The following is a 27,940-nucleotide window of genomic DNA, read 5'->3' as shown; positions in this document are numbered from 1 at the left end:
TTCTCACACCTCTTTGCTTAAGAGACCTCCAAAAACAGCAGGAGGGGGGGAGGAAGGAGTGAGAGAGGGAGGCAGGGAGGAGATATATGGTAGAAGGAGGGAAGAAGGCAGGATTGACTGTGGAGAGATTTTAGCAGACACACTCCTTCACTTAGACGTCCGAGACTGCACACATTTGCTACTTGTCAGGTCAGTCACCTTTAACCTCCTCATTTGCATATCACACTCCTGCTTTCTGATAGTTTTGCTGTGTTTTGCTGTGTTTTGCTTGTAACAAATGAATGCTCTTGAACGTTCTATTATGCTAGTATGTATAAACAGATGATATGCTCGGTGTTATGCTGTGGTGGCGTGTAGTGATTTACGTTTTCAGTCTGGGCCGCATGTTGAGTCCATCACTTGTCAACCTCCAATTCTCATCAACAACTTGCTGTTTGTTAGGAGTTGACAGATTTTAATAATCTGCTGCAAAAACGGATTTGAAATTTCTGATTTGAATAACAAAATTTTGCATGTTTTTTTTTCTTCCTTATTAATCCAAAAAATAGGATTTTGAAAGTCACTTGAAGGTACTTTAAAGATGTTAAAGGGGAATTGCATTTTTTGGGGAATTTTGCCCATCATTCACAATCTATATACACACACACACATATTCAATTCCCTTTTTGGTGCATTTTAGCACAACAAAATGAGTTAATATGAGCTAGCTAACAATGGGAAGTAATGGAAAATACCGATTTTTACATAAATTTGCCTAAAAAACTGCCAACAATGGTCAATTTATAATAACAGACTTCTATATTAACCAAAGTACAGCGATATTGTTATTGTAGTACCTAGCATGAAAAACTATATTAGCTGTTCATGTCAACGTCACTCAATTTTGATATGAAGACAGAACAAGAAGCTGGAGCTGTTATCGATGAAAGCAACATAAGCTAAGTACTCGATGTGAAATCAATGTACCAATATTTTAAAAATACTGCAAAAATACTGCAATATTCTGTAAGTATTACATGACATCATCAATATACCTGCTCTTGCATGATTACAGCATTCATATTAAATGATAAAACGCTGTTAGAGGTTTTTTTTTTAGGAGGCTTTGTAGTCAAAATAGGTGTGTCCCAATGACGTGCATTGTTAGCTAGCTTATATTAACTCGTTTTCTGTCTGGATTGTGAATGGATTGGGAGAAATATATAACGTTTTTCACCAAATTTAAGCAAATTTGTGTAATATCAAAAAATATATATCCTAAATAACTAATTAATATTATTTGTAGGATATATAGATTATAATATTTCCATGGATAATAGTGCTTTACTGATTTTACAATGCTGTATAGCCTTAATATGATTTTTACAATTTTAGGATTTCATTCATACATAATTTAAATGAGTTATAGAGTTTGAAAATATCATTAAAAGTATAAAACATATAGATTAAACAAGAATGATTTAGTTTGACATAAATGGTCATTTTACATTAAAATCAATAAATCCAAAATTACCTTCTTCATCCTCAGACCCCCTCCTTTCCTCTCACAATGACCCTCCGCTCCAGCTGCTTCCACCCCCTCCTCTTTTTCTTCCTCCTGTCCTTTTCCTCTCTCACGGACGCCGAGCCAAGACGCCCCACTTCCGGTCATCAACGTAGGGCCCCACGTGCACCCGCCGCCAAGGTGCGTCTGGCAGGGAACTTCGCCCGGGAGCCTCACGAGGGACGCGTAGAGGTGCTGCACAACAACACGTGGGGGACGGTGTGTGACGACGAGGTGGACATCAACCTTGCCAACGTGGTGTGTCGAGAGATAGGCTTCCTGGGGGGCATCACGTGGGCGCACAGCGCCAAGTATGGCGAAGGACAAGGTGAGCGGACACGTCATTAGAATTCCTGCAATGGAAGTGAGACGCTGTCATCCTTTTTTTGAGGTTTCATCTTGGTGCCAGCGCCCCCCAATTATGTATATTGTTGTTTCGAATATGCTACGCTTATTACCCAATGCCAGCAGCAGTAATTAAGACACCCAAAATAACTCCCACCATAAAATCACTAAGATGACTTGCTGAGCATTGGGTGCTGACATATCGTTAAGGTCGTTAAGGCTGGCGGAGGGCATGCATCCGCCAAAAAAAGGGGAGGGGGGGCATTTGTTTAAGCGTAATGACAGCATACGCTTGCCATAGTTGTGCAACACATCGCTGCGGTTTATGGACATTCTTTACGGCTGCTTTTAAATCCAAATTAAAGAGAACATGGAGTGAATTTGAGAGGCAGCGGCCTTGTTAAATATTGTGTGCTGAACATCTGAACACGCCGCTAAGGTGCAACCCCCTAATCAGTGTGCCAGTTGAAGGCAGACATGAGAATCATTTTTGGAGCCCTTGTGTGGTCTGTTTCCAGAAAGTCATGACTCAATAATGTACATTGTGTACACCTCATCATATTTCAGAAACGTTTTTTTATTCCAGTGCATCTTCTCAAGGGACGATAAAATGGACTTTAGAGTAGGCAGTGTACAACTTGTATAGCGGTATTGATCGAAAACGACTCAACATACAGCACCCTAAGAAAAGTATGTCTTCTCTACAGTCATGCTTAGGGTCACAGTATGATCGTATGGGGCTGCATGAGTGCTGCCGGCACTGGAGAGCTGTTGTTCACAGGAATTCCAACATGGACTGTGACATTAGCCATGTATACATGGACCCAAATATTCCAATTCCATTCATTATTTGCTCAAACGGAAAGAATCTAACCTTTGTACAGTAAACCTCGGATATATCGGACTCGGATATATCGGAAATTCGCTCACAACGGACAGATAAAAAAGAACCGATTTTTCTGTAATGCATTTCCAATAAAAATTCATTGCATATATCGGATTTTTTTATAACGGATTTCGCCCATTTCGGACAAAATCTCCAGTCCCTCGCATATATCGGATGGCCGCATTGTGGCGCTCCGAAGCTAGCTGACATTCTGAGACGTTTTAAAGCAGAGGACATTTTTAATGCCGACGAAACTGGGTTATTCTGACAAATGCTGCCAGAAAACACCCTGGAATTTATTGAATGAGATCTTAACCTCACTATTGGAAATAACGTAGGCCTGACGGGCGTAACAGGGGCTAGCTTAATTAACAATTTGTTATGCTCAGAGTCCAATAAAGTTAAATTCTCATTACCTTGCGTCTCTTTTCATTGCCCAGTCCAGGTACATTGGAAACATAGTCAAGGAAGTGCCTTTTTATAACGGATAAAATCCGATTTACGCATATACCGGATATAAATCTGATATATATATCCGGTACGCATATACCGGATATAAATCAGATATATGCGTAAAACGGACATTTTCCGGTATACGCATATGACGGATTTTGCTTATATCGGACAAAACCAGTGGGAACAATTGAATCCGATATATCCCAGGTTTACTGTATACACCTCATTCCGAAAATAAAGTGCCAATCCGAATGAATATATAATCGGATTCACAAGGGTGGAATATTCCTTTCCCCAATCCGATTGAGGTATCTTGTACCCGCTCAATCGGAAAGTTGTCAGACTGCGTTCTTCTTCGTGGTGTTTTTCTTCTTCGTGGTGTTTTTCTTCTTCTGTTGTTTATTGGCGGTTGGCAAGCAGCTTTCGTGTGCATTACCGCCATCTGTGGAATATAATCTAAACCCTTCTATACGCCATTCACAAGTCCAGTTTTATTAAAAAAGAAAATACATATCTATATAAAACATATCCCGAGCTTAATTATAAAATATTAGCAAGATTGAACTTTATCTTTTCCTGTTCCCTGGTACGTTCTTTCAGCGAATGCTGAGATATGACGGAACACGCAGCTCGAGACGTTCTTCGATTTAAAAAAATGGAGGCGAGCAATCGGCACTGGAGTGCTAAGCAAAGTTTGTTTTTGATTCAAACTAAATTTCAAGACTGGACGAACAAAAAACTGGCAATACGGAGTTATTCCAACAAGTGAAAGAAAACTCGAGGAATCGGTATCACGTGATGTTGATGTTTATGCTTTACTGCGTATTCCCCATTGACTATTCTGGTTGATTATAGCGCCGCATGTAGACACGCCATTGGAATATTCCTTTCCATGTATACCATTGCTTTCGGAAAGGTCATTCGGAAAGAGAAAAACTCCTCATGTAAACGTGGTTACTGTGATACAGAGAATTCCATGGCCAATAGGATTGAGGTAGCGCTAGATAACAATGGAGCTCATAATAAATATTCACACTTATATTGAGTGGATACTACATTTATACTGCTATACAAGCTGTACACTGACTACAAAGTACAAAGATTTAATAAAATGGTTGTTGCAACGTTGGCCTCCGCCGATTCTGATTCTGTTCACAATTTTTATGGACAGAATTTCTAGGTGTTGAGGGACTTCGGTTCGGGGGCCTTAGAATCTCATCTCTGCTATTTGCAGATGATGTGGTTCTTATGGGCTCTTCAGGCTGTGACCTTCAGCGTTTAATGGGACGGTTTGCATTAAAGCGTCTGGGATGAGACTCAGTACCTCCAAATCAGAGGCCATGGTTCTCACTCGGAAAAAGGTGGAGTGCTTCCTCTGGGTTCGGAATGAGGTCCTGACCCAGATGGAGGAGTTTAAGTATCTCGGGGTCTTGTTCAAGAGTGAGGGAAGGTGGGAGCGTGAGGTCGGCAGTAATGCGATCGCTGAGCTGAGCCGGAAGACAAAGCTCTCAATTTAGCGGTCGATCTATGTTCCCACCCTCACCTCACCTATGGTCATGAGCTTTGGGTCATGACCGAAAGAATAAGATGGCGGATACAGGCGGCTGAAATGAGTTTCCTCCGTAGGGAAGCTGGACTCACCCTAAGAGATATAGGGTGAGGAGCTCAGTCATCCGGTAGAGAGTAGAGCCGCTTCTCCTTCACATCGAGAGGAGTAAGTTGAGGTGGCTTGGGCATCTAGTCCGGATGCCTCCCTGGTTAGGTGTTCTGGGCATGCCCAGTCGGGAAAAGGCAAGGGCAGACCTAGGACACGCTGGAGAGATTATGTCTCACGGCTGGCCAGGGAACGCCTTAGTGTCCTCCCGGTGGAGCTGGAGGAGGTGTCCAGGGACCGGAAAGTCTTGGCTTCCCTACTGAGACTACTGCCCCCGTGACCCGGAACCGGATAACCCGATAACCATGGTTGTTGAAATGGTATGGATGTACTGCGTTCCCGATTATGGAATACTGACTTTACTATCTTTTTCAAGGCCCCATATGGATGGACAATGTTCGCTGTGATGGTTCCGAGAAGTCCTTGAAGGACTGCAAGCACAGCGGTTGGGGGGTGAATGACTGCAAACACTCGGAAGACTTGGGGGTGGTGTGCACCGCCGAGCGCAGGCAGGAGCAGACAAGCGGTAGAGACCAAAGCAACGCTATCAGGACCAATGGAAGTCCTGCCGCCCATTTGCAAAACCTTGTGACCACCCGCAGACACATCGGATATGGTTACTACGGTAACGGACACGCATATGAGGTCCCTATCATTCAGAGGCAATACCTTAACCAGGTATGGTGGTCCACGATCCCTTATTAGAAGTACTAGTGTGTATATTTTTATAATGTTAACTATTATTAACTTACCCCAATCAGGGTCACAGTAAGGTGCGAATCGAGGAGGTGCGCCTGAGGCCCGTTCTCATGGCGACCAAGAAGAAGAGCTTGGTCACAGAAGGTGTGGTGGAAGTGAAGCACGCTGGGAGATGGAGGCAGGTCTGCGATATGGGCTGGAGCCTCAACAGCAGCAGAGTCTTGTGCGGGATGCTCGGTTTTCCGGAGGCCGCTCAACCTAACATGAAAATGTACAAGTGAGTATTTTTGTGCGTCTTTTCCTGCAAGAATGGCAAAAAAAAACCACTTGGTGCTTGTCTTGTATGTTAAATGGGCGAAACGTCACTAAAGAATTAAAAAAGGAAATAGCAGCAATGTCTGCTTTAGAGGCGGAATAAGTTTGTCATGCTTATCTCCACCTTGCAGCCACATCTCCACTAGCGTTCCCGCTCCTCTACTCAGGGTAATGATAACGGGATCTCTGTCCCCTTTTCTTTATACCTCTCTCCAGGCAAATCACCCCCCCCCCCCCACACCTCATTGCCTCAGCGGCTCTCTGATGCTATCTTGTCTCCTAGACAAACAGCACAGCTTTTAATTTTGGATTCCCGTCCCGAGGTGTAATATCACCTCCTGATTGTGGTTTAACTGCCCCGTCGATACGAGGGGGGGTTGGAGGGGGGGGGGGGGGGGTTGGAGGGGGGGGGGGGTGAGGAAGAGAGAGTTTTTTTTTTTTTGTGAAGTTGAGTCAGCAATGCACTGTTCCACTTTTCCATCCTCCTAGCTTAGTATGCTGCCATTAGTGTTCAAGTCCCCAAAATATAAGTAGTATTTCATATGTATACTCCAGGCTGAAGTCGTTTAAAAAGACTGACTGATTATGATTATGGTATTTAATATTTTTGCTGCAGTTTTTTGGGGGAAACTGAAATTTTTGTTGTTGTTGAGACTTATAAATAATAAATATTGCTGCCAATCAATGAGCCATCTCAGTGCCTAATAATAATAATAATGGTAACAATAATAATAATTATAAAAAATACTCCTTGACATGTATTTAATAGAAATTATTGGAGTTTTCAAAAATATAAATTTAAATAATAATAATAATAAAAATAATAAAAAATAATAAATAAAATAAATAAAATAAATAAAATAAATAAAATAAATAAAATAAATAAAATAAATAAAATAAATAAAATAAATAATAATCCTTGACATGTATTTAATAGAAATTATTGGAGTTTTCAAAAATGAAAAAGAGCGGAGTTACATAAATATACTGGTCTTTAAAGGGGTAACAACTCCCATAATATAATGAATAAATGATATGTAGTCTGAGTGGTTAGCGCACAGGCCTCACAGCTAGGAGACCAGAGTTTGATTCCACCCTCGGCCATCTCTGTGTGTAGTTTGCATGTTCTCCCCGTGCATGCGTGGGTTTTCTCCAGGTACTCCGGTTTCCTCCCACATTCCAAAAACATGCTAGGTTAATTGGTGACTCCAAATTGTCCATAGGTATGAATGTGAGTGTGAATGGTTGTTTGTCTATATGTGCCCTGTGATTGGCTGGCGACCAATCCAGGGTGTACCCCGCCTCTCGCCCTGGCATCCTACCATTTTTCAGTATGTTACCCTTAGTGTAAAAAGTCTGAACACCCCTGTTCTAGTTGAATGTTCAAGCTTTGGTCCAAGGATGTTTATCTCCGATCTCCTTTTGTACGTGGTTTGTTTTGCTCACTGTAAGCATGCACTGAAATAGATACTATAATTATTCATCGTGAGTACGGTCGCCCAAAACAATTCCGTTCTGAGACAATATGACGTTCACATATCGTCGAACATCTGCTCCTGAAATATGAGCCAGGAAATCCACCAGATCGTGTTGCACGGCTTTTGGACCACATTTAAGTCGCTGACACTCCCCCCATGTTTCTCCACCTTGCACCAAGGCCCTAGAAAATCCATTCTTGGAAATCCTTAACCAGGCCATGTCTCTGGGGCCGCCTGTGTCTCTTGGATGGGATTCTGAAGATGCTGTAATTACATGTTGGTCAGGAGCGAGGCTCTTTGGGGTTTCTGCTGAGAGCGAAAAAGAACACACCAGATTATAGCTGTGTGTGTGTGTTGGGGGGGGAGGCAAGAGGAAGACTGCACAGCCAAAGAAGGTGGAAGACGGAGAGGAAAATAGAAGTGCCACCAGACAGATTGGATTTTCACTTGCTTGTGTGAAATAGCTTTAATTATGGTTGAAGTTTACTGGGAGAGCTTCAGTATATGATATTTGATTTAGAGACAAATGTTTACATATACTCAGTCATAATGTCATATTAATTTTGGGCCTTTTATGATTTATTGTACTTGAACTGGTCTTTTTCTAGGGTGGACTGAATACAGCATACAACAAGATTTTGAATAACAACAATTTAGTTTGAATTGTTTCAATTGTTTGATTTGGTTCAGTTTGTTTGGGTTACAAATCGTTCATTAATTAATTAATTCATTTTCTACCGCTTATCCTCACAAGGATCGCTGGGGGGTGTTGGAGCCTATCCCAGCTGTCTTCGGGCGAGAATGCGGGGTACACCCTGGACTGGTCGCCAGCCAATCACAAGCCACATATAGACAAATATTATTATTAATTATTTTATTATAATATTATTAATATTATAATAAATTAATATATTATTATTAACATATTAATATAATATTATTTAATTATATTATTAGATATATTATTATATATTATATAATATATTGTAATATATAAAATATTATTATATAAATTAATATATTATTATTAACATAGTAATATAATATTATTTAATTATATTATTATTAATATTATGTATTGAAATTCAAGTTCTTCAAGTCCAAAGAATAGCTTGAAATAGTACAAAAGGTAAGGGATGAAACTGAAAGATAATGTGTATTTCAAAAAGGCACGTTTCAGGGACCACAAAATAGGTCAACAATTCCAAGCTGTTGTGCAGAAATGGAGGTTGATCAAAACTTGGCAGTTGGTGCAACTAATTCCTAGCGGTGTTCCATATTTCTACCTCCTCCGTCTGGATAAAAACAGTGTGGTACTATACCCTCGTGAACAGCATTGAACTGAAGAAAGTCATTTGTTGCAAGCCCAACTGAGGAGCTACACGTTTGGCATTGTGCCTTTCTGACATGGCATCCACACAATTTGTTGATAGGATAAATCTGTCTGATACAGTCGGAAATGGCGTCAAACAAGCGGTGCTCTTGTACGGTACACGTTCTGCGTTACATCAACTGTTTTTGTTCATAACCACCGCAATTACACAGATTCTGTTTTTTTGTAAAACACCTCTCTGTGCTTACTCATTAGCGGTGATTAATGCAATAAGTATTTTCCCCCTCCAAACAAGTTTTATTCTTGCAAAATAGGAGCCATATTTGTGGAAGGCCTATTTAACCAGAGGGTGAGGAGACGTTATTGAGGAAAGTGAAAAGTGAGCAGTCAGCAGCCAACAAGCGCAACATGACATCATTTCTGTGACAACCCTTCCCTTGATTTCCCTAAAATACAAATATTCCTATGTGAAATATTTGCGCGAATATACAAACATAAATATTTACCTCTTGGTTAGCATGCAAATATACATTTTAATGTGCACTTTTCTGCTACGGGAAATACCGCTTTTATGCAAGTTTGAGGGACATAACATCATCATTTTGGTTACCTTATTTATCAAAATAGAACAGTACTACAGTATGTCTGTGAAGGACATTTTGTATTAGATGTCATTTCAGCAGCTGTTTCATTCTCTTTCAACATGACTGCAATCTATTTGTGGTGTGGGTGCTTTTATATGGGGGACCACGACAAAGTCGCTAAGTTAGCAACACCAATTCCTCCTGCTCAGTCTAGTTCAGGGGTCTCTAACTCAATTTACTTGGGGGCCACTGGAGCTCGGGTCTGGGTGAGACTGGGCCGCATCAGGTTTTCCAAAAAAAGACATTTATTAAAAACAAAAATTTTTCTTAAACTTCGCTTTGGTTCCAATTTTCTACATTAAAAGCTCTGATAAAACATTCCACTGTTCTCAAATATCTTACTTTTTATTTTTCTACACAAAATAAGATGACAAATAAATAAACAAATCAAGAATAAAGAAAATCAATCAATCAGTAATAAATGAATACATATAATAATAATAATAATAATAAAACGGCAGATTTTTCAGATTAAAATGAACAAAGCATTATTAGAGCCCTGTAGACATGACAAAACACGACTATAGTCACATTTATACTCTTTTTATTTACAACATATTGCGCAACTGCAGGGTCTTGAGACACATGCTAACTCGCAAACTAGAGAGCTAGCAACCTAAACGGTAGCCTTCAAGTTATTTCCTTTAAACTTAAATAGCCAAAAACTTACCACTTCCACACGGATAGGGAGGATAACTATTAACAGTTATTTAACCTTTAACATGAACATTAATCAAACGTAATAATTTTTTCTGGGTACATGATACCATACAGCATCCATATCAAACTTGCGCGGGCCGCACTAACATTAAACTTTCATATCAAGGCGGGGGCCTCAAACTAGTGTCCTGCGGGCCACATTTGGCCCGCGGGCCGCATGTTTGAGACCCCTGCACTAGTTATTCTCCAGCAGACTAAGGGTGTTACAGTGTTTTTTATGAATGAGTGTGAACAGGTAGTGCTAAGTCTATTTGTGGCGGGCCAAATTTATTTGTGGCGGTCTGCAAAATAAAGGAATATATGGGAAACACTGTGTATGCTGTATTTAAGTTTCAATAGGCTCTACCATATACTTTTATAATAGGATTTTTAAAATAGCAGTCCGGCTGTAGTATGTTTACGCCAGAGCGTAATCGATGTAGACATCTGTAATAGTGTTTGCACTATGCAAGGTTTGGAGGCCTTCCTAGCTCAGTCATTTTGCGGCATGTTGGTGTGGTCGGTGCCCGCCAAGCCAGCCAAAGGCTTCCCTCTGCACCATGCTGCAGTGTGCATAGTTCTCAAATTGGCAACAAAGTGCTGGAGTCGCTTGTTTTCACCATGAAATGCGGCACATCTCTGTTGTTAAACACGTTGTGCTTTATTTACATTTAGTGGCTGTGGAGAGCAGTGGAAAGTTCAGCTGGTTGATTTGTTTTTGTAGCCATTTTGAACATTTCTTCCCCTATAAAATCAATAATAGAATAGATGGACTGGAATAGTGAATTCATCCCGTGTAGACTTCACTTTAAACGTCAATGTTTCATTTACGCAGGTTATATTGGGAGCAGTTTAAAGTCATTGCTAGAGGCGTGACTATTTTTGGTGGCTATTTTCATTCATTTTCTACCGCTTTTTCCTTACGAGAGTCGCGGGGGGTGCTGGAGCCTATCCCAGCTGTCTTTGGGCGAGGGGCGGGGTACACCCTGGACTGGTCGCCAGCCAATCACAGGGCACATATAGACAAACAACCATTCACACTCACATTCATACCTATGGACAATTTGGAGTCATGGGGAGAACATGCAAACTCCACACAGAGATGGCCGAGGATGGAATTGAACCCTGGTCTCCTAGCTGTGAGGTCTGCGCGCTAACCACTAGACTGCCGTGCCGCCTGGTTACAATATAAAACAAACAGCATATGCCAGAGTATATCTTCATCATGTCAAAATGGGGTCACTCAGGTCACCTCACAGGATGATCTGTGTGTGTGTGTGTAACCACACTCCTGATAGGACCATTTCTTCTCTTTGTTTCTTTACAGGAAAATATGGGACACCAAAGTTGCAGATCCTTCAACAAGGTAGGTCAAAACTACGTATATCGCATAGTGGCAGACATAAGACTGTATGGAATCTAATTTTAGAACCCAACATTTTTTAGATTGAGCGTCATGGCCAAAAAGAAAGGCTTCTGGATGGAGAAAGTCAACTGTCTGGGGAGTGAGAACACGTTGTCTGAGTGTCACGCTCAGCTGTCATTCCCACGTAGCCCTTCCCCGTGTAAGAACGGCCGACACGCCGTCGTTAAATGCATGCCGGGTCCTCAGTTTTCCAGAATCTCTTCCGGGAGACCCCAAGCCCCTTACCCAGTTGTGGTAAGACAATGCTAATTGTGTATTACCATAAAAGTATGTGTGGGCTAACAAAATGTACCTTCTCCGTGTAGCCGGTGCGTTTGAAGGCCGGACCCAGGCTGGGTGAGGGACGTGTGGAGGTGCTCCGAGATGGAAAATGGGGTACGATCGTGGATCACATGTGGGAGAGGACTGCCGCCAGCGTGGTGTGCAGAGAACTGGGATTCGGTACCGCCAAGGATGCACTGCATGGCGCCTTTATGGGTCAAGGTGAGAAAAAACAACAATCATGTTATGACTCTGCAGTATGAAAAGTGTTTATCAAGCGTTATGGTATTCCATAGCAGAATTTGGTTTATCTTAAGTCAACATCAGCAGTCTGACTGATTGCTCACATAAGATTACGCCTGTCTGGTAGACTTTGAAGTTTTCATTGCTAAATCTCTAAATGTGTGTGTCATAAGCCAGGATGATCAGGTGTACAAACGCTGTGTTCACATGCACACACACACTCTAACATGACGTCTACTACCATAAGCCACAGTGGTTTATTTAAGCTTTGATAGCTCAAATCCCAATGTTAGTCTTTCCCAAACTTAAGAGTGGAACCTCTAAGACTCAATTCCTGGAGCCGGGTTAAAGTTTTCCCACAGGAAATAATGGAAATAGAAATTTTTGTCGCCATTATAAATCATTTACAGTAACATGTAAAAATAACAGCGGTAATACTAGGACTTGTCCATCATAAAATGTGCAATTCTCAGTTGAAACACTAGGGGCGGTGTCTTCTCAGTGACTGACTATAACTCTCATGACTATAAGCTTGTTAGGCTTCCATCGTCACAAGCGAACAATGGTAATCAAAGAGAGAAGTGAATTGGGACTAATGCATGTGTGATAATAATCACTTTTATTGCAAATGTTGATCCAAAATTTGTGAAAGTGGGCTATCCACCCTCTGAATGTGTTGTACACACGGAAAAAAAAAAAAAAAGGTAACATGTGTTTGAATTGAATTATGTATAAAAAAAATGTTTTTTATATTATGTTAAAATGGGCGGCATGGAGGAGGAGTGGTTAGGGCGCAGACCTCACAGCTAAGAGACCAGGGTTCAATTCCACCCTCGGCCATCTCTGTGTGGAGTTTGCATGTTCTCCCCGTGCATGCGTGGGTTTTCTCCGGGTACTCCGGTTTCCTCCCACATTCCAAAAACATGCTAGGTTAATTGGCGACTCCAAATTGTCCATAAATGCGTTTTTTTTTTTTTTTGGAAAACCTGATGCGGCCCAGTCTCACCCAGACCCTAGCTCCAGTGGCCCCCAAGTAAATTGAGTTTGAGACCCCTGTGTTAAATGAATGTTATTGCCTGATGATTATATGTCTGATGAAGGTCAAACAGACCGAAACGTTATCTAAATAAACTAATGAATGAGAGTGACACAATGTGCAGGAACCTCTTTTTGAACTCTTTTTGAACATTTTGGAATTAGAAAAAAAATCCTTTGATGAGCTCATGTCTTGTGAGGTAATCTCGCAAGACTTTGGAGTCGTATTTTTGCCCATATTTTGACACGATTTATACGAGACATTCGACTCCAGAGGTTCCACATCGTTCCGTCTACCCAGCTGTGCACACGCTGTCCCCGCCCTAAATTAGATGCAAGAACAGCCACCCAAAGATTTAATCCAGGGTGTGCTCTCCAATCATGCTGATCAAGACATAATACAGTAGGACAGTTTGCTTATTTAGCTTTAACGGACTTAATGTTACGTCACTTCTCTTTCACCTCCTAAAAAATGCAACTTCTCTTTTCGATTGTCAGGCTTTAAGCATAGATGCCAAAAAATGATTTCCCCCTTTCCCACAAAGCTATGTTTTATAAATGCACATGCATCTGTGTGTATACTTTGCATAGATCTGCATGGAATTGAGCCTTATGGCTCTTCAGCGAAAGTGTCGGTCTGACAAATGCCAGGTTTGACCCCTCTACTTTTACCTCATATTACACCATCACACTCAGGCTCCTTCTACCCTGGTGACTCACACACTTCCTACACACACACACAGCACTCTCCCCCTTAATCTTACATATACTGTGCAGTGTAGGTTCAGGTTGACTGCACTTCAAATAGCTTCCTGTCTATAACATTCATTGTATAGAACACTGTAATTTTACATGTGTTAAAAGGCCACATAATTCCAGCCTTTATGTTACTTAAATAGGACTAAATTAGATTCTTTGGGAGAACAAACAAGCAGTACTGTGTGTTCTGAATGATTTTTTTTAGGAATACATTCTAAATACAACTAATGCTAATTTAATTAGTAGACAATGTACTTCTTTGTAAATTCATGTATAGTGGTGTGAAGTAGAGTCATGTGACTTGGACGTCAGGACTTTTTCTGTGACTTAAGTTTTGTCACTGTCATCTAATTTCATCCTAAAAACGCAACAATTTAAAATCCTGTATTGTCTTGACTTGCATGGTTTTATTTGAGACTTGAGATTAAAGACTTGAGGTTGACTCGTGCACTGACTGGCCCCTCCCACCTATGATTGAATTTGTTAAGGTTTTGTAACATTTGTGTAATGTGTTTTTAGCTTTTTCTTTGAATTTTTGCAGCTTTTTTTCCCCAAAAAAAAAGATATATCGTCACTTGTTATTATCAGTTTTTGTTCGTTTCATTCATTCATTCATTTTCTACCGCTTATCCTCACAAGGGTTGTGGGGGTGCTGGAGCCTATCCCAGCTGTCTTCGGGCGAGAGGCGGGGTACACCCTGGACTGGTCGCCAGCCAATCACAGGGCACATATAGACAAACAACCATTCACACTCACATTCATACCTATGGACAATTTGGAGTCGGCAATTAACCTAGCATGTTTTTGGAATGTGGGAGGAAACCGGAGTACCCGGAGAAAACCCACGCATGCACAGGGAGAACATGCAAACTCCAAACGGAGATGGCCGAGGGTGGAATTGAACCCTAGTCTCCTAGCTGTGAGGTCTGTGCGCTAACCACTCGACCGCCATGTCGCCCAATTATTTTTTATTATTATATTTTACTATTATTAAAATATCACAGTTGGTTCAAGACTCGACCATGACAAGTGAATTTCATGTAAGTTGGACTCATGTATAGCTTGTTTACGTCCTTCTAAATACAATTTTTAGCATTATTAGAGCCCTCCAGACATGAAATAACAGCCCTATAGTAAGTCACTTGTTTATGACGGAGTATTAAACCGGAGTTTGCACGGGGAGAACATGCAAACTCCACACAGAGATGGCCGAGGGTGGAATTGAACCCTGGGGTCTTCTAGCTGTGAGGTCTACGCGCTAACCACACTACGCCATGCAGCCCTTTTTGTTCTTTTTACACTTGAAAAACAAACAAAAACATTTAATGCATGGGACGACGCTAGTCACCTCTGTTTTACAGTATGTCGATGCAAGACTAATAGTGGTTTGCTTATTTTTACACTTGTATGACATAAAATGAGATGTGTAAGGCTCATCTTAAACATAGCATTACACCTTCTTGTGTTTTACTGCCTTTTTTTTACTGTTATCAGTGGTTTACGTTTACTTTATACTTGTATGAAAGCTAGGTTGAGCCCATAAATGATGAGTTCAATTATTTCCTAAAAAATAGAAAAAATGGGTTCTAAATCTGAGCAAACTGTTGGAACTAAAGGTCTTGCTGCATATTTACAAATTCCAGACGTTTTTTCGAGTGCTTGTGGGTATCAGACCCCCCAGAGGAAGAGTGACTTATTTATGATAAGTGAATGTGATATAGAAGGCTGGTCCCCCATTCACATTCTATCATAAGCCTGTGTGTGGCACTTTACAAAGCCGTGTAAAAATGTCTAAATCATCTTTGGGATCCTGTTCAGTGGAGCGACATGATTCTGGCCTCGCTCGTAGCATCTAAATAGCCGCAGACAGCCCAGATTACTATCTAACGCACACAAACTTGGCTAAGAAACACTGACTCATGCAGACATGTTTCATGAAAAGACAAAAAAAAAAAAGGATACCGCATTAATTTCAGTGTGTGTTCAAATGGAGTGTAATTTCAGCACGGATAAGAACAGGGTTTTCCTTGTAAGCATAACCAACTATTTGTGCTATTCTCAACAAGAATGTGACCGATGTTACCCAATTTCCAGCCCTTACAAGTCCTGTTTCTAATCCGATAAAGAGGTCTGAAGTGTCTGCCACTTCTAATCATTGATGCTTTAATGCAGAAGCCTTGTAATTTGACCTTAAAATAACAGCCCCTAAATCAAGGGTGTCATAGTCTGGCACGGGGGCCACTTAGAGCCCATAATGCCTTTTCTTTTTTCTTTTTATTGGCCTATAGCATACTGAAAAAAAAAAACACGACTAAATAATTTCACTGGTGTACCAGCCTGGACCAACCTCTAATAGCATCTGCTACTCATATTCATGTTTTGTAAAGAAAAGCCCAAATTATTTCCTAATTGTATTTAATATGGGGCGGCACGGTGGCCGAGTGGTTAGCGCGCAGACCTCACAGCTAGGAGACCAGGGTCATCTCTGTGTGGAGTTTGCATGTTCTCCCCGTGCATGTGTAGGATTTCTCCGGGTACTCCGGTTTTCCTCCCACATTCCAAAAACATGCTAGGTTAATTAGCGACTCCAAATTGTCCATAGGTATGAATGTGAGTGTGAATGGTTGTTTGTCTATATGTGCCCTGTGATTGGCTGGCGACCAGTCCAAGCTGTACCCCGCCTCTCGCCCAAAGACAAAAATGAATGAATGTATTTAATATCACGGCTTATTATTATTTTTGCTCCATCAAATATCTTAACATACACGACAAAACATGTTAAAAGTGCGAGACAGCAACTCTGGTAATTTATTTCCGTGGTTTTCTCAGATTTTCCAAAGGAAGTTTAAAGTACAGAATGTGACTGTGCTTTTTTTAGGGATCCCTCAAGTGGGCCCCCGCGTTAGTCTTGATAAATCTTGTGCTGTGAAAGTGGCCATTGCGATAGAGACGGAAGCGGTGGAGATGTGTGTGTGTTTTTTTGTGGGTTTCTAGCCACACGTGCAACCAAGCATAGAAGCAGGCCTACAATCTAACAGTCGGGCTGAATTCTGGTCCCTGTCACCTCGCGCCATCTTTCATTTCCAAAGTCTTTCTGGGGTTTTCTATCCTATCCCCTTGGTTTTTGTGGATATGGTTTTACTTGCTAATATGCTATCCCGTTTCCAGGTTTTGCAGTTTGTGTCTTTTACGCATGAAGAAAACACCCAAGCCATAACTTGGCTAGTGGTTTCATAAATGGCGTCATTATGGCACCGACTGTTTGCGTTTATAAAAATTTGGCGCTCATGTTTCTCGTTTTTAACTTCAAATGAGTAAAAGTTGACACGGATATAACCCTGTGTGCTCTTCCAGCTTACGCTTCTGGGTGTTTTGCCCAAGAGCAACAGAATGTTGGCAATGAGGTGTATCGGATCTCCAAAGTACATGCGGGTTCTTCTGCTCGCCTTGCAATAGCATTTTATCAGCACAGATAGGAACTTTTCATTGTTTCTCAAGTGAGGAAAGTGCATGGGAGAATAGTCGATAAGTCGATAACCGTGTATGCTTCTTTGTGAGTTTACACTGGGTGGCCCTCAGCAGGTCAAGTTAATCCTCAGTTAATTCAGATTAACAAAGTCAGGACAGAGGGACTGGAGTATTAGTTATTTTTAGTCATAGATTTTCTATATGACGGGAGCACTCTGTTGTTTTTAATGACCCAATGAAAGATCCTCTATATGACAAGAGTACTACAGTAAACCTCGGATATATCGGACTCGGATATATCGGAAATTCGCTCACAACGGACAGATAAAAAAGAACCGATTTTTCTGTAATGCATTTCCAATAAAAAAATCATTGCATATATCAGATTTTTCATGACAGATTTCGCCTTTTTCGGACAAAATCTTCAGTCCCGTTCCAATGCATTTCCATTAAATTTCCCTCGCATATATCGGATGGCCGCATCGTGGCGCTCTGATTCGCCGAATCGTGACAGGCCGCTATACAACGTCATTTGCAGCGTTTGCAGCGTTGCCTGCACGTCCAGGTACATTGGAAACATAGTCAAGGAAGTGCCTTTTTATAACGGATAAAATCCGATTTACGCATATACCGGATATAAATCCGATATATGCGTAAAACTGACATTTTCCGGTATACGCATATAACGGATTTCGCTTATATCGGACAAAACCAGTGGGAACAATTGAATCCGATATATCCGAGGTTTACTGTATGTACTTTTTACGGACCTACTGCAAAAATGTTAGCTAAAGACCCTCCGTATATGACTTATGGGTTAATCTGATGTTATTCATGGTCCGCTATCTGAGTAGCCCTGTCCTAAATATAAGGTCTGTGCAGGTACTGGACCCATCCACATGAACAGTGTACAGTGCCTTGGCACTGAGAGCTCCATCCTGGACTGCTACTTCCAGGAAGTTCAACCATGGACGTTCAAACACAGCCAGGATGCCTCAGTGCGCTGTAACGTCCCCAAAACAGGCACAGAGCACATGGTATAAACGATTACATTTGATCGTAACACTTACTATGTAAAAAGGTAAGGTATTACCTGTGAATGTGTTTTCAGGTGCGGCTGGCTGGTGGGAGGGTTCCATCAGAGGGCCGAGTGGAGGTGCTGATGGATGTGGGTGGTCGTAAACGTTGGGGTTCTGTCTGCAGTGAGAATTGGGGCATCAACGAGGCCATGGTGGTGTGCCGACAGTTGGGTCTGGGCTTTGCTGCGAGTGCACATGAGGTAATGTAACAACATGTAACGCCTCGTTTGGTATGAAAAACATAACATTGGTAGTCTAGTGGTTTACATAGCTGACTGGGATTGATTTCCAATTGACTTGACCCTGATCTAAATAAGCAGCAGAGAAGTGGGATGGATATTAATGCATTCAGTACCCCCCCTTTAGATCTTTACTACATTTATTTGACAAATTGTTGCAAAGAAATGAAGAAATGGAGGTCAATCTATAGTCCTATTCCTTTCAATCTATCTATCTATATGCCAATTAGATATGACACTTGACCATCCCCTTTCCATCAACAGGATACTTGGTATTGGTCCAGTGACCCCAATGCAGCCGAGCTGATTCTCAGTGGAACTCACTGTGTGGGAACCGAGCTCTCAATTCAGCAGTGTCGTCGAAACAACCACATGCATTGTCCTCGAGGGGGCGGAGCTAAGGCTGCTGGGGTTACCTGCTCAGAAAGTAAGACTGTATTCTTTATATTAAAAAAAATATATAAGTTGTTTTTTATAATTTTCTATAATAACATAACATAACATAACATAGCATCAGAAAGTAAGACTGTATTTTTAGATGAAAAAATATATCTAAGTTGTTTTCCATAATAGCATAGCATAGCGTAGCGTAACGTAACATAACGTAGCATAGCATAGCATAGCATAGCATAGCATAGCATAGCATAGCATAGCATAGCATAGCATAGCATAGCATAGCATAACATAAGAAAGTAAGACTGTATTTTTAGATGAAAAAATATATCCAAGTTGTTTTCCATAATTTTCTATAATAATATGATATAATATAATGTAATGTAATGCAATATAATTTTTTTCTATAATATTCAATTTTTGCAATCAGAAAGTAAGATTATTTTTAGATGAAAAAATATATTTAAGTTGTTTTCCATAATTGTCTATAATAATATAATATAATATAATATAATATAATATAATATAATATAATATAATATAATATAATATAATATAATATAATATAATATAATATAATATAATATAATATAATATAATATAATATAATATAATATAATATAATATAATATAATATAATATAATATAATATAATATAATATTTTTCCTATTTTTCCCATTTTCTATAAAAAACGGAATTAAATCTGAATATGATCCCCCTCTTCTGCCTTAGCCGCCCCTGACCTCGTTCTGGACGCCCAATTGGTCCAGGAGACGGCCTACCTGGAAGACCGACCCCTCCACCTGCTCAGCTGTGCCAATGAGGAGAACTGTCTGTCCTCCTCCGCTGCCAGGATGAACTGGCCGTACGGCCACAGGCGACTCCTCCGCTTCTCCTCACGCATCATGAACCTCGGCCGCTCTGATTTCCGACCCAAAGCGACGAGGGAGAGCTGGACATGGCACCAGTGTCACAGGTATGATCATGGCATCCAGGTGTTGCTGACTCTGGTGTGAGCTATTGCAGTGGAAAGAACTATTTGCTATATGTGGGATGTTGTGGTTAAGCATGTGGTCATTCATTTTAGAGGCTCCTGGATACAGATGAGTTGCGGGTTTTGGGAAAACACGCATTAACGGACTTCATGTGGAGTAATTGAGAGTTATATTTAATTTAATTACCAGTCGGAAAGAAAACAAGTAGATTATGACAAGGAATCAGCAGGTAGCATGCGAGCCCTGCAGCTTAACACAAGAATCTTTGTCACCTTACTCAGCAGCTGTGAATAGATGAGAAGCGGTCACCAGGCCTGCTGTACGTCATTCCACTCCTGCACTCAGCAAGCTTTGCTCCATTAGTTGCTTTTTTAGATGACGTGAGCACCTAAGGGTCACGAGAGAAGGAGTACACAGTGTGATAAAGATACTAATACAGAAAAACAACCATGTATGCACACATACTGTGTGCGTGAAGATTACATTTAGTGGCAGAACTCAAAAACTGCTCTCTAAAGTTCTAGTTCAAGATCAGTTTGTATCAAATCCAGACACAAACACATATAAAGTTCACTATTAAAACTGTTTTTGACTTTGTACAAACCCTTTTATGTCACAGACTCAATACAAAACATCAATTTGCTGTTTGGCTAGCAACTAGCAATTACAGTTACTGCAGTTACAGTAACTGTTACAACAGTAACAGTTGTTACAATTGTTACAATTGTTACTGTAACAACAGTAACAGTTGTTACAATTGTTACTGTAACAACAGTAACAGTTGTTACAATTGTTACTGCAACAACAGTAACAGTTGTTACAATTGTTACTGCAACAACAGTAACAGTTGTTACAATTGTTACTGTAACAACAGTAACAGTTGTTACAATTGTTACTGTAACAACAGTAACAGTTGTTACAATTGTTACTGTAACAACAGTAACAGTACTGTTACTGTTAATTGTAACAGTTGTTACAGTTGTAACAGTTGTTACTGTTAATTGTAACAGTTGTTACAGTTGTTACAGTTGTAACAGTTGTTACTGTTAATTGTAACAGTTGTTACAGTTGTTACAGTTGTAACAGTTGTAACAGTTGTAACAGTGACAGTTGTTACAGTTGTTACAGTTGTTACAGTTGTAACAGTGACAGTTGTTACTGTTAACGGTTGCTACCGTAGCAACAGTAACAGTTGTTACAGTTGTTACCGTAACAACAGCAACAGTTGTTACAGTTGTTACCGTAACAGCAGTGACACTTGTTACAGTTGTTACCGTAACAGCAGTGACAGTTGTTACAGTTGTTACCGTAACAGCAGTGACAGTTGTTACAGTTGTTACCGTAAGTTGTTACAGTTGTTACAGAGTAATGCTACATTGGAGTGGGAAAATCTCCTGTGCGAATAAAGTTATTATGTAAAAAAAATTAGTCATAAAACAAATTAAATATGATCTTATGAAATTCAATCATGTTTTTTCTCGTAATACATTTGGAGGTTTTACTTGAAAGCTAGAATGCTAACGTTAGCTAATCAGTCTTATCTAACTAGCTTAAGCTAACCTTTTTAGAGACACTGTTTACAGGCGATGCTGTAATGTGGGGGTTTGCTAGAGCCTATCCCAGCTGACTCATTCACACTCACATTGATACCTATCGGCAATTTAGAGTCTCCATTTAACCTAATATGCATGTTTTTGGAATGTGGGAGGAAACAAGTGCCCGGAGCAAACAAGTGCCCGGAGAAAACCTATGCATGCACAGGAAGAAGATGCCAACTCCATACTGAGATACTTTGACTGACTGTGACCATGCGGCTATGAGTAATGTCATGCAATGTAATACATGTATAACTAATCAGATACAGTAACTACAGTAAGTTGTGAAATATGCAGTTTGTTCCCCTATTGTTTTACTACCAAACTATACAACAGAGCTACCAATGTCTCTGTCACCTTGAACGGCAGCATAAAAAACCCCTGCAAGAGCATGAAAAATGCCTAAGAAGCAATCCATTTAGCAAGAGTCGAGTACAAAGGACAGCGAAGGCCGGCAGGTTGTTTCGACAACATATTGGCGCTATGGACGCGTCTTTCAAAGACCCCCATTCAGCGGGCGCGAGTAAACAGGCGCTAAAACAAGCTTCTGTGAGAGGTGTTATGGTGACACCCATGCTCATGTTCAAGGAGTGAGGTCATAAGGCTACAGGCCATAGGGAAGTAGTGTTCATTCAGTGTTAACGTGTGCAAGCAGAAAAGCACGCTCTCTCTCACCTGCACGTTCTCTTTGGTTTCAGGCATTACCACAGCATCGAGGTGTTCACTCATTACGACCTGCTGACTCTCAATGGCACCAGGGTCGCCGAAGGACATAAGGCCAGTTTCTGTCTGGAGGACACACATTGCCCTGATGGTAATATTCAACACCAACGACATTCAATCTGCATAAAAAAAAATATTCCCATTAGTGGAAGGAAATTCATATCAATATTTCAGCTGCGGCAATGTGGAGATGTACTCTGTGGTTAATGTATTAGATCGCTGCTGTGCTTGTTATTGTTCACTCTCCATTTGCTTGTTATATCATGGATGAAATAGCTTGAATGGAAAAGCAGCATTCATAACAAAGTCAGAAATAAAGTGCCAAGCGTTAAGTTAATGGGATTTTTTTTTCTTGCATTTTAGGTGTCCAAAAGCGCTTTTCTTGTTATAACATGGGTGACCAGGGTATCTCTGTGGGCTGCTGGGATACCTACCGCCACGATATCGACTGTCAGTGGGTGGATGTGACGGACGTTCGGCCTGGAGATTACATCTTTCAGGTGAGAACTCACTATTGTCAAGCTTTGTATTATTTAAACTTTATGACAATTGAGAAAAATTAAAATTAGCGAATGTCCAACCATTGGAAAACATGCAGAAATATTAATATTTACAAGTGACTGTTTAAGGCAACTGGAAAAATCGAAATCAGTGTGATGATACGTTGCTATAACATCTCTCCATTAAGTAATTTGGTGACTATTTTTAAAACATGATCAGTGCTGCCAAAAACAGATTACGATTATTATTACGTCTGGGCTTCCCTACTGAGACTGCTGCCCCGTGACCCGGACACGCATAAGTGGAGGAAAATGGAATGGGATGGAATAAATGACCGCTGTTTCGTGGTTGACTGTAGACTATTATTGGTCAAATAATATTGAATAGTCACTAGGCGCCAGTGATGTTACTTTTTTCACATAGTGAAAAAAAAGGTTCTCACATTCTGTGTGGAAGTGGTAAGTTCTTACAATGTCCTTTTCGCCCACTCCATTTGAAACCCTTTAAGTTTAGAATAAATGAACACACTGTAGAATACTCTTCTGGTGAATATATGTAATAGCAATTCATTTGCACTTTTGATGCTTCTTTTGGGAGGGGCGGACCTGTCAACAGCACCTATAGCTGCTCAGTGCAGAACAATACATGCTTTCACTATACTGGAAAAGGCCAGATCTTGCAACAAATTGGCAAGATGGACCCGATCGCGACAGTCATTACGTAGCCTACACATTACAGTTGAGCAATGTGTTGTAAACAAAGAATAATAGGAGTGTAAAGGTGACTATAGGGGTAAAAATATATGGTATTTTCAAAGTTATGAACAGGTTTCCAATGCTCAAACTATGAGAATATTCCATATATTACTATTGAATCCTACTTTATGGAAATGTAGTGGTCGCAGTCAAGTCGGGAACCAATTAACCTCCATAAACAAGGGATGACTGTATCCGTGTAGCAATTCTTCCCAGAAAATCTGACCACAACAGTCGGTCCGAGTGGTTAGCATGCAGGCCACACAGCTAGGAGACCATAGTTTGATTCCACCCTCGGCCATGTCTGTGTGGAGTTTGCATGTTCTCCACGTGCATGCGTGGGTTTTCTCCGGGTACTCCGGTTTCCTCCCACATTCCAAAAATATGCTAGGTTAATTGGCGACTCCAAATTGTCCATAGGTATGAATGTGAGTGGGAATGGTTCATTCATTCATTCATTTTCTACTGCTTATCCTCACGAGGTGTCTTCGGGCGAGAGGCGGGGTACACCCTGGACTGGTCGCCAGCCAATCACAGGGCACATATAGACAAACAACCATTCACACTCACATTCATACCTATGGACAATTTGGAGTCGCCAATTAACCTAGTATGTTTTTGGAATGTGGGAGGAAACCGGAGTACCCGGAGAAAACCCACGCATGCACGGGGAGAACATGCAAACTCCACACAGAGATGGCCGAGGGTGGAATTGAACCCTGGTTTCCTAGCTGTGAGGTCTGTGCGCTAACCACTTGCCCACTGTGCAGCCAGTGTAGATGTTTGTTTGTCTATATGTGCCGTGATTGGCTGGCCACCTGTCCAGGGTGTACCCCGCCTCTTGCTCCAAGACAGCTGGGATAGGCTCCAGCATACATGACAACCCTATTGAGGATAAATGGTAGAAAATGAATGAATGAATGTTCTACTATTTTCACTACATTATCAATTTTTGAGGTACATTTTCCCCAAAATGTTGGTTGAAATGTAGAATTGTGTAATCATGACCAAAGTGGTATTACCATCTTCAGTTTCCTCAAAGATATGACGCTTTTGAGCGGTAATGTTTCACGGCAAAGTCGACCACGGTCACGCGAGGTCGACTCTTCTCTTGGTTGTCTATTTTTGTTGGAATATCCCGACCTCCCCAAAAAAGTCCTACCTCAAGCATCCTCCCTCTCTCTGTCATTATTTGAGTCTTGGCCAATCCATCAGGTCTGCGGTTACTAGAAGAAAACACATCAAGGACTGCAACTCCTCATTATCCTCCATCTTCCTCTCACACTACCGATCCCACCAATTTATGCCGCTGTAGCTCTTAGCACGCTTGCCAGTGACCTTGCATTTGCGGGAGGCCGCTTTGCTTGTCGTGGAACTCTTGGCTGATAATTACTGCCGTTTGTCTGAGACGCTTCATCATTGTAATTACGCTTGTCTGTTGGAGAAACATTTACTTAATTTACGTGTAATGGACGCAAACAGACACATGTTTGCATTTGCATGCAGACTGGATGTTTTTTCTTGGGGTGTCTTGGGTTGCAATTACAAACTTGTACTGTGGACTCTCTATGCTTAAGTGTGGAGGATAATAACTGAGTTCCATCCACCAAACCTTCACATTTTGGAGTCTGATGTTTGCATCAACATTCAACAAACTTTACTCCCAGAGACTACAAGCACTAATGAAACCCACCAATTACCAAATGAACTATTCCCTCGCCATGGGGATATGAATGCATTGGTCTGGAAATATTTGATTTCAAAGTACAATTTAATTAAAAATGTTGATAAGCGCTGAGTACAAAGAACATATCTCATCAATAACGTTAACTATTCATTCATTCATTTTTTACCGTTTATACTCATGAGGGTCACAGAGGGTGCTGGAGCCTATCCCAGCTGTCTTCAGGCGAGAGGCGGGGTACACCCTGGACTGGTTGCCAGCCAATCACAGGGCACATATAGACAAACAACCATTCACACTCACATTCATACCTATGGACAATTTGGAGTCGCCAATTAACCTAGCATGTTTTTGGAATGTGGGAGGAAATCGGAGTACCCGGAGAAAAAACACACATGCACGGAGAGAACATGAAAACTCCGCACAGAGCGTGGCCGAGGGTGGAATCGAACTCGAGCTAACCTGCGCGCTAACCACATCACCACCACGCAGCCCTACGTTAACATGTTCTTTGCAAATGCAAATTACAGCGTTTTTGGAGATCATTTTGACGTTCACATCTGTACTTCAATCTTCAATGTAAAAAAAAAACCCTAAATGAGAAAGTGCCACATTTTCCCTAGACCATTACCCTCAACTTTGTTTCTTGTAGTTTGCCGCCTTTCTCCATGTAAGTGTGTGTAACCTGTATTTAAAGAGGGTGTAGCATTTTTACAGAGCGGCTATTAAAGTAAATCACTTGAGAGAAAGGTCATATCAGCACTTAAGAAAGTTGCCTTTCACAGAATCTTCCCGAAAAAGAATAATGTACTTGAATATACCGAACTGTGGCGTTTGGTGGCGGTGCGACCACACGCTGTCAACCACAGCTGTAAAGTTCCTCGTGTTGTTGTTTGGTGTTTACAATGGCATTCAATGGCGATTGCATAAACGAGGCAAGGACTGTAAAACTATACTTGGAAATGGTTCTTTATTATTATGATTATGATTTTTGTGTTCATTTATCAGGTGGAAGTCAACCCGTCTATGGATATGGCCGAATCGGACTTTATGAACAACGTCATGCGATGTCGTTGCAAATACGACGGCAACAGAGCTTTCATGTACGGATGTCACGCAGGTAAGCGCTCGTTTTCCACTGCTTTTCCCAACTCTACTCCGTCACTGCTCATTATCTTATTATCCCCCGTTTCAAGGAGATGCATACAGCGCAGAGACAGAAGACCTGTTCGAGCACCAGAGGCAAATATCCAACAACTTTGTGTAGAAGAAGACATAAAACTCAACACCAAGTGCCTTGCATGGGGGGCTCAGATGCTGCTCAAAGTGGGCAGAGGGTGATGTCCACTATGCTATGCTGCCTGTCCATCTTCTTGGCAGCTGATACAGTCACATCAGTCACATGACTAGATCGGCCAATGACAACAAGAGTGGGCCATGCAGCTTTTGGCTTTAATTACTCTAGTTATATTGATTCTATTTTTATTTTTATTTTTTTGTGAATGTGGACTACTAATAACTTTTTTCCAAACTTATACACGCAAAAGACTAAAGATACAACACTAATATATTTATATAAAATTGATTTAAATAGTGATTTTGGTTGCAGATCAGTCTGGAGGAAGATAGATTAACAATGGAAGAGTGCTTTTTAATATAAGTATAACAAGTTATTATAGTTCATATTCTTGGCTGCCACATTATATTTTGTTTGTCAACTTAACAAGGTAGGAAAACTTAAAAAGCTATTTTATGGAACAAAGCACTTTAACTTTTTACATCAGTATTCTTCTATATTTCTGTCCCATATTGTTTTTTTTAATTTTTTTTTTAATTAAGCTTTGACTTAATATAGGAATATAGGCTCTATAGGCTACAGCTTTTTTCAGACAGTGAAATATTAACATGGTGCTTTAGTATGCAGTGTACTATTTATACTGATATTTTATTTATTAATAGAAATATGCATCATATTCAGTTGAACTTGAACACTTCACAGCTATGGGACATTTTTACAAGATACAGATGAATAATCTTATTTTAAATTTGGTTATTGAAACAACTGTATCATTTATTTTTCCTCAGCTTTTTTGGGTGGGAGGGAACACCAGTGTGACAGAACCACAGTTTTGCGGTCAGAATGCCAGCAGGCTTGAGAGCATATAAAAAAAAAAGCCTTTTAATTATGTCTGTTTGGGTTAGTTTCAAGGTTACGGTTAAGACTATATGATGGGCTTTTATGCACAGTATAGAATGGCTGCCTGCTGATTTATGGGAAGAAATTACATTTTCCGGGACAAGAGAGGTGTGGTCAAGGTGTGAGTGAGAGAAGGGGAAAGGATCAAGATCCATGAAAGGCAAATATACGTTTGTTTACCTTAAAGCTCCCAAAAATAGAACATTTTGGGCTGCGGAACAAACACTGACACGATAAATCCTTGCATTCTGTCTCGTTTTTTGTTAAACATGTAACTGTTATTTGAGTATTAGGCCCAAACTGACAAGAGAAGAATGCATTTTATGGGGGTTTAAATTAATCAGAATATTATGACAAAAAAAATATTTTATGAATAATTTTATGAAGTTACAATATTAAAACATATATATATATATACGGTACAATTTTGTAATGAAAAATAAATCTAATATTACAACAATAAAAAATCAAATAAATAAAAAATATACAATAAAAATAAATAAAGCCTCAAATTACAAAGAAAAGTTGCAATAC

General features: G+C 40.5%; 1 protein-coding gene and 1 long non-coding RNA gene across 2 annotated transcripts in view; one reads left to right on the top strand and one right to left on the bottom strand.

Moving 5' to 3' along the window:
• Window positions 1-103: 103 nt before the first annotated feature.
• Window positions 104-27,925, top strand: loxl4 (lysyl oxidase-like 4). Its single transcript, XM_058058832.1, has 15 exons — window positions 104-189; window positions 1,529-1,871; window positions 5,261-5,562; window positions 5,646-5,860; window positions 11,380-11,418; window positions 11,499-11,712; window positions 11,784-11,961; window positions 18,127-18,281; window positions 18,356-18,523; window positions 18,827-18,989; window positions 19,689-19,932; window positions 22,245-22,360; window positions 22,633-22,769; window positions 26,218-26,329; window positions 26,406-27,925. Exons 2-15 carry the CDS (start codon window positions 1,550-1,552, stop codon window positions 26,474-26,476), a joined length of 2,436 nt encoding a protein of 811 aa, XP_057914815.1. The 5' UTR covers window positions 104-189; window positions 1,529-1,549; the 3' UTR covers window positions 26,477-27,925.
• Window positions 20,222-27,940, bottom strand: part of LOC131108080 (uncharacterized) — a 59,712-nt gene continuing 51,993 nt past the window's right edge. The window contains exons 7-8 of the long non-coding RNA XR_009120398.1: window positions 22,222-22,335; window positions 20,222-20,339 (exon numbers count right to left, since the gene is read on the bottom strand). This is a non-coding gene — a long non-coding RNA (uncharacterized LOC131108080). The remainder of the gene's footprint in view (window positions 20,340-22,221; window positions 22,336-27,940) is intronic.

This window comes from Doryrhamphus excisus, chromosome 20, assembly GCF_030265055.1.
Source record: "Doryrhamphus excisus isolate RoL2022-K1 chromosome 20, RoL_Dexc_1.0, whole genome shotgun sequence".
Lineage (NCBI taxonomy): Eukaryota > Metazoa > Chordata > Actinopteri > Syngnathiformes > Syngnathidae > Doryrhamphus > Doryrhamphus excisus.
Note: the sequence above shows the minus strand (reverse complement) of the source record. Positions and strands in the feature narration are given on the sequence as shown.

What these genes read in the sequence shown, in the direction of transcription:
- loxl4 (XM_058058832.1), top strand. Translation starts at nt 1,550, where the DNA reads ATGACCCTCCGCTCCAGCTGCTTCCACCCCCTCCTCTTTTTCTTCCTC. An exon ending in AGAGGCAATACCTTAACCAG is followed by an intron (nt 5,563 to 5,645) that starts GTATGGTGGTCC and finishes TACCCCAATCAG; the next exon opens with GGTCACAGTAAGGTGCGAAT. An exon ending in GTTGCAGATCCTTCAACAAG is followed by an intron (nt 11,419 to 11,498) that starts GTAGGTCAAAAC and finishes AACATTTTTTAG; the next exon opens with ATTGAGCGTCATGGCCAAAA.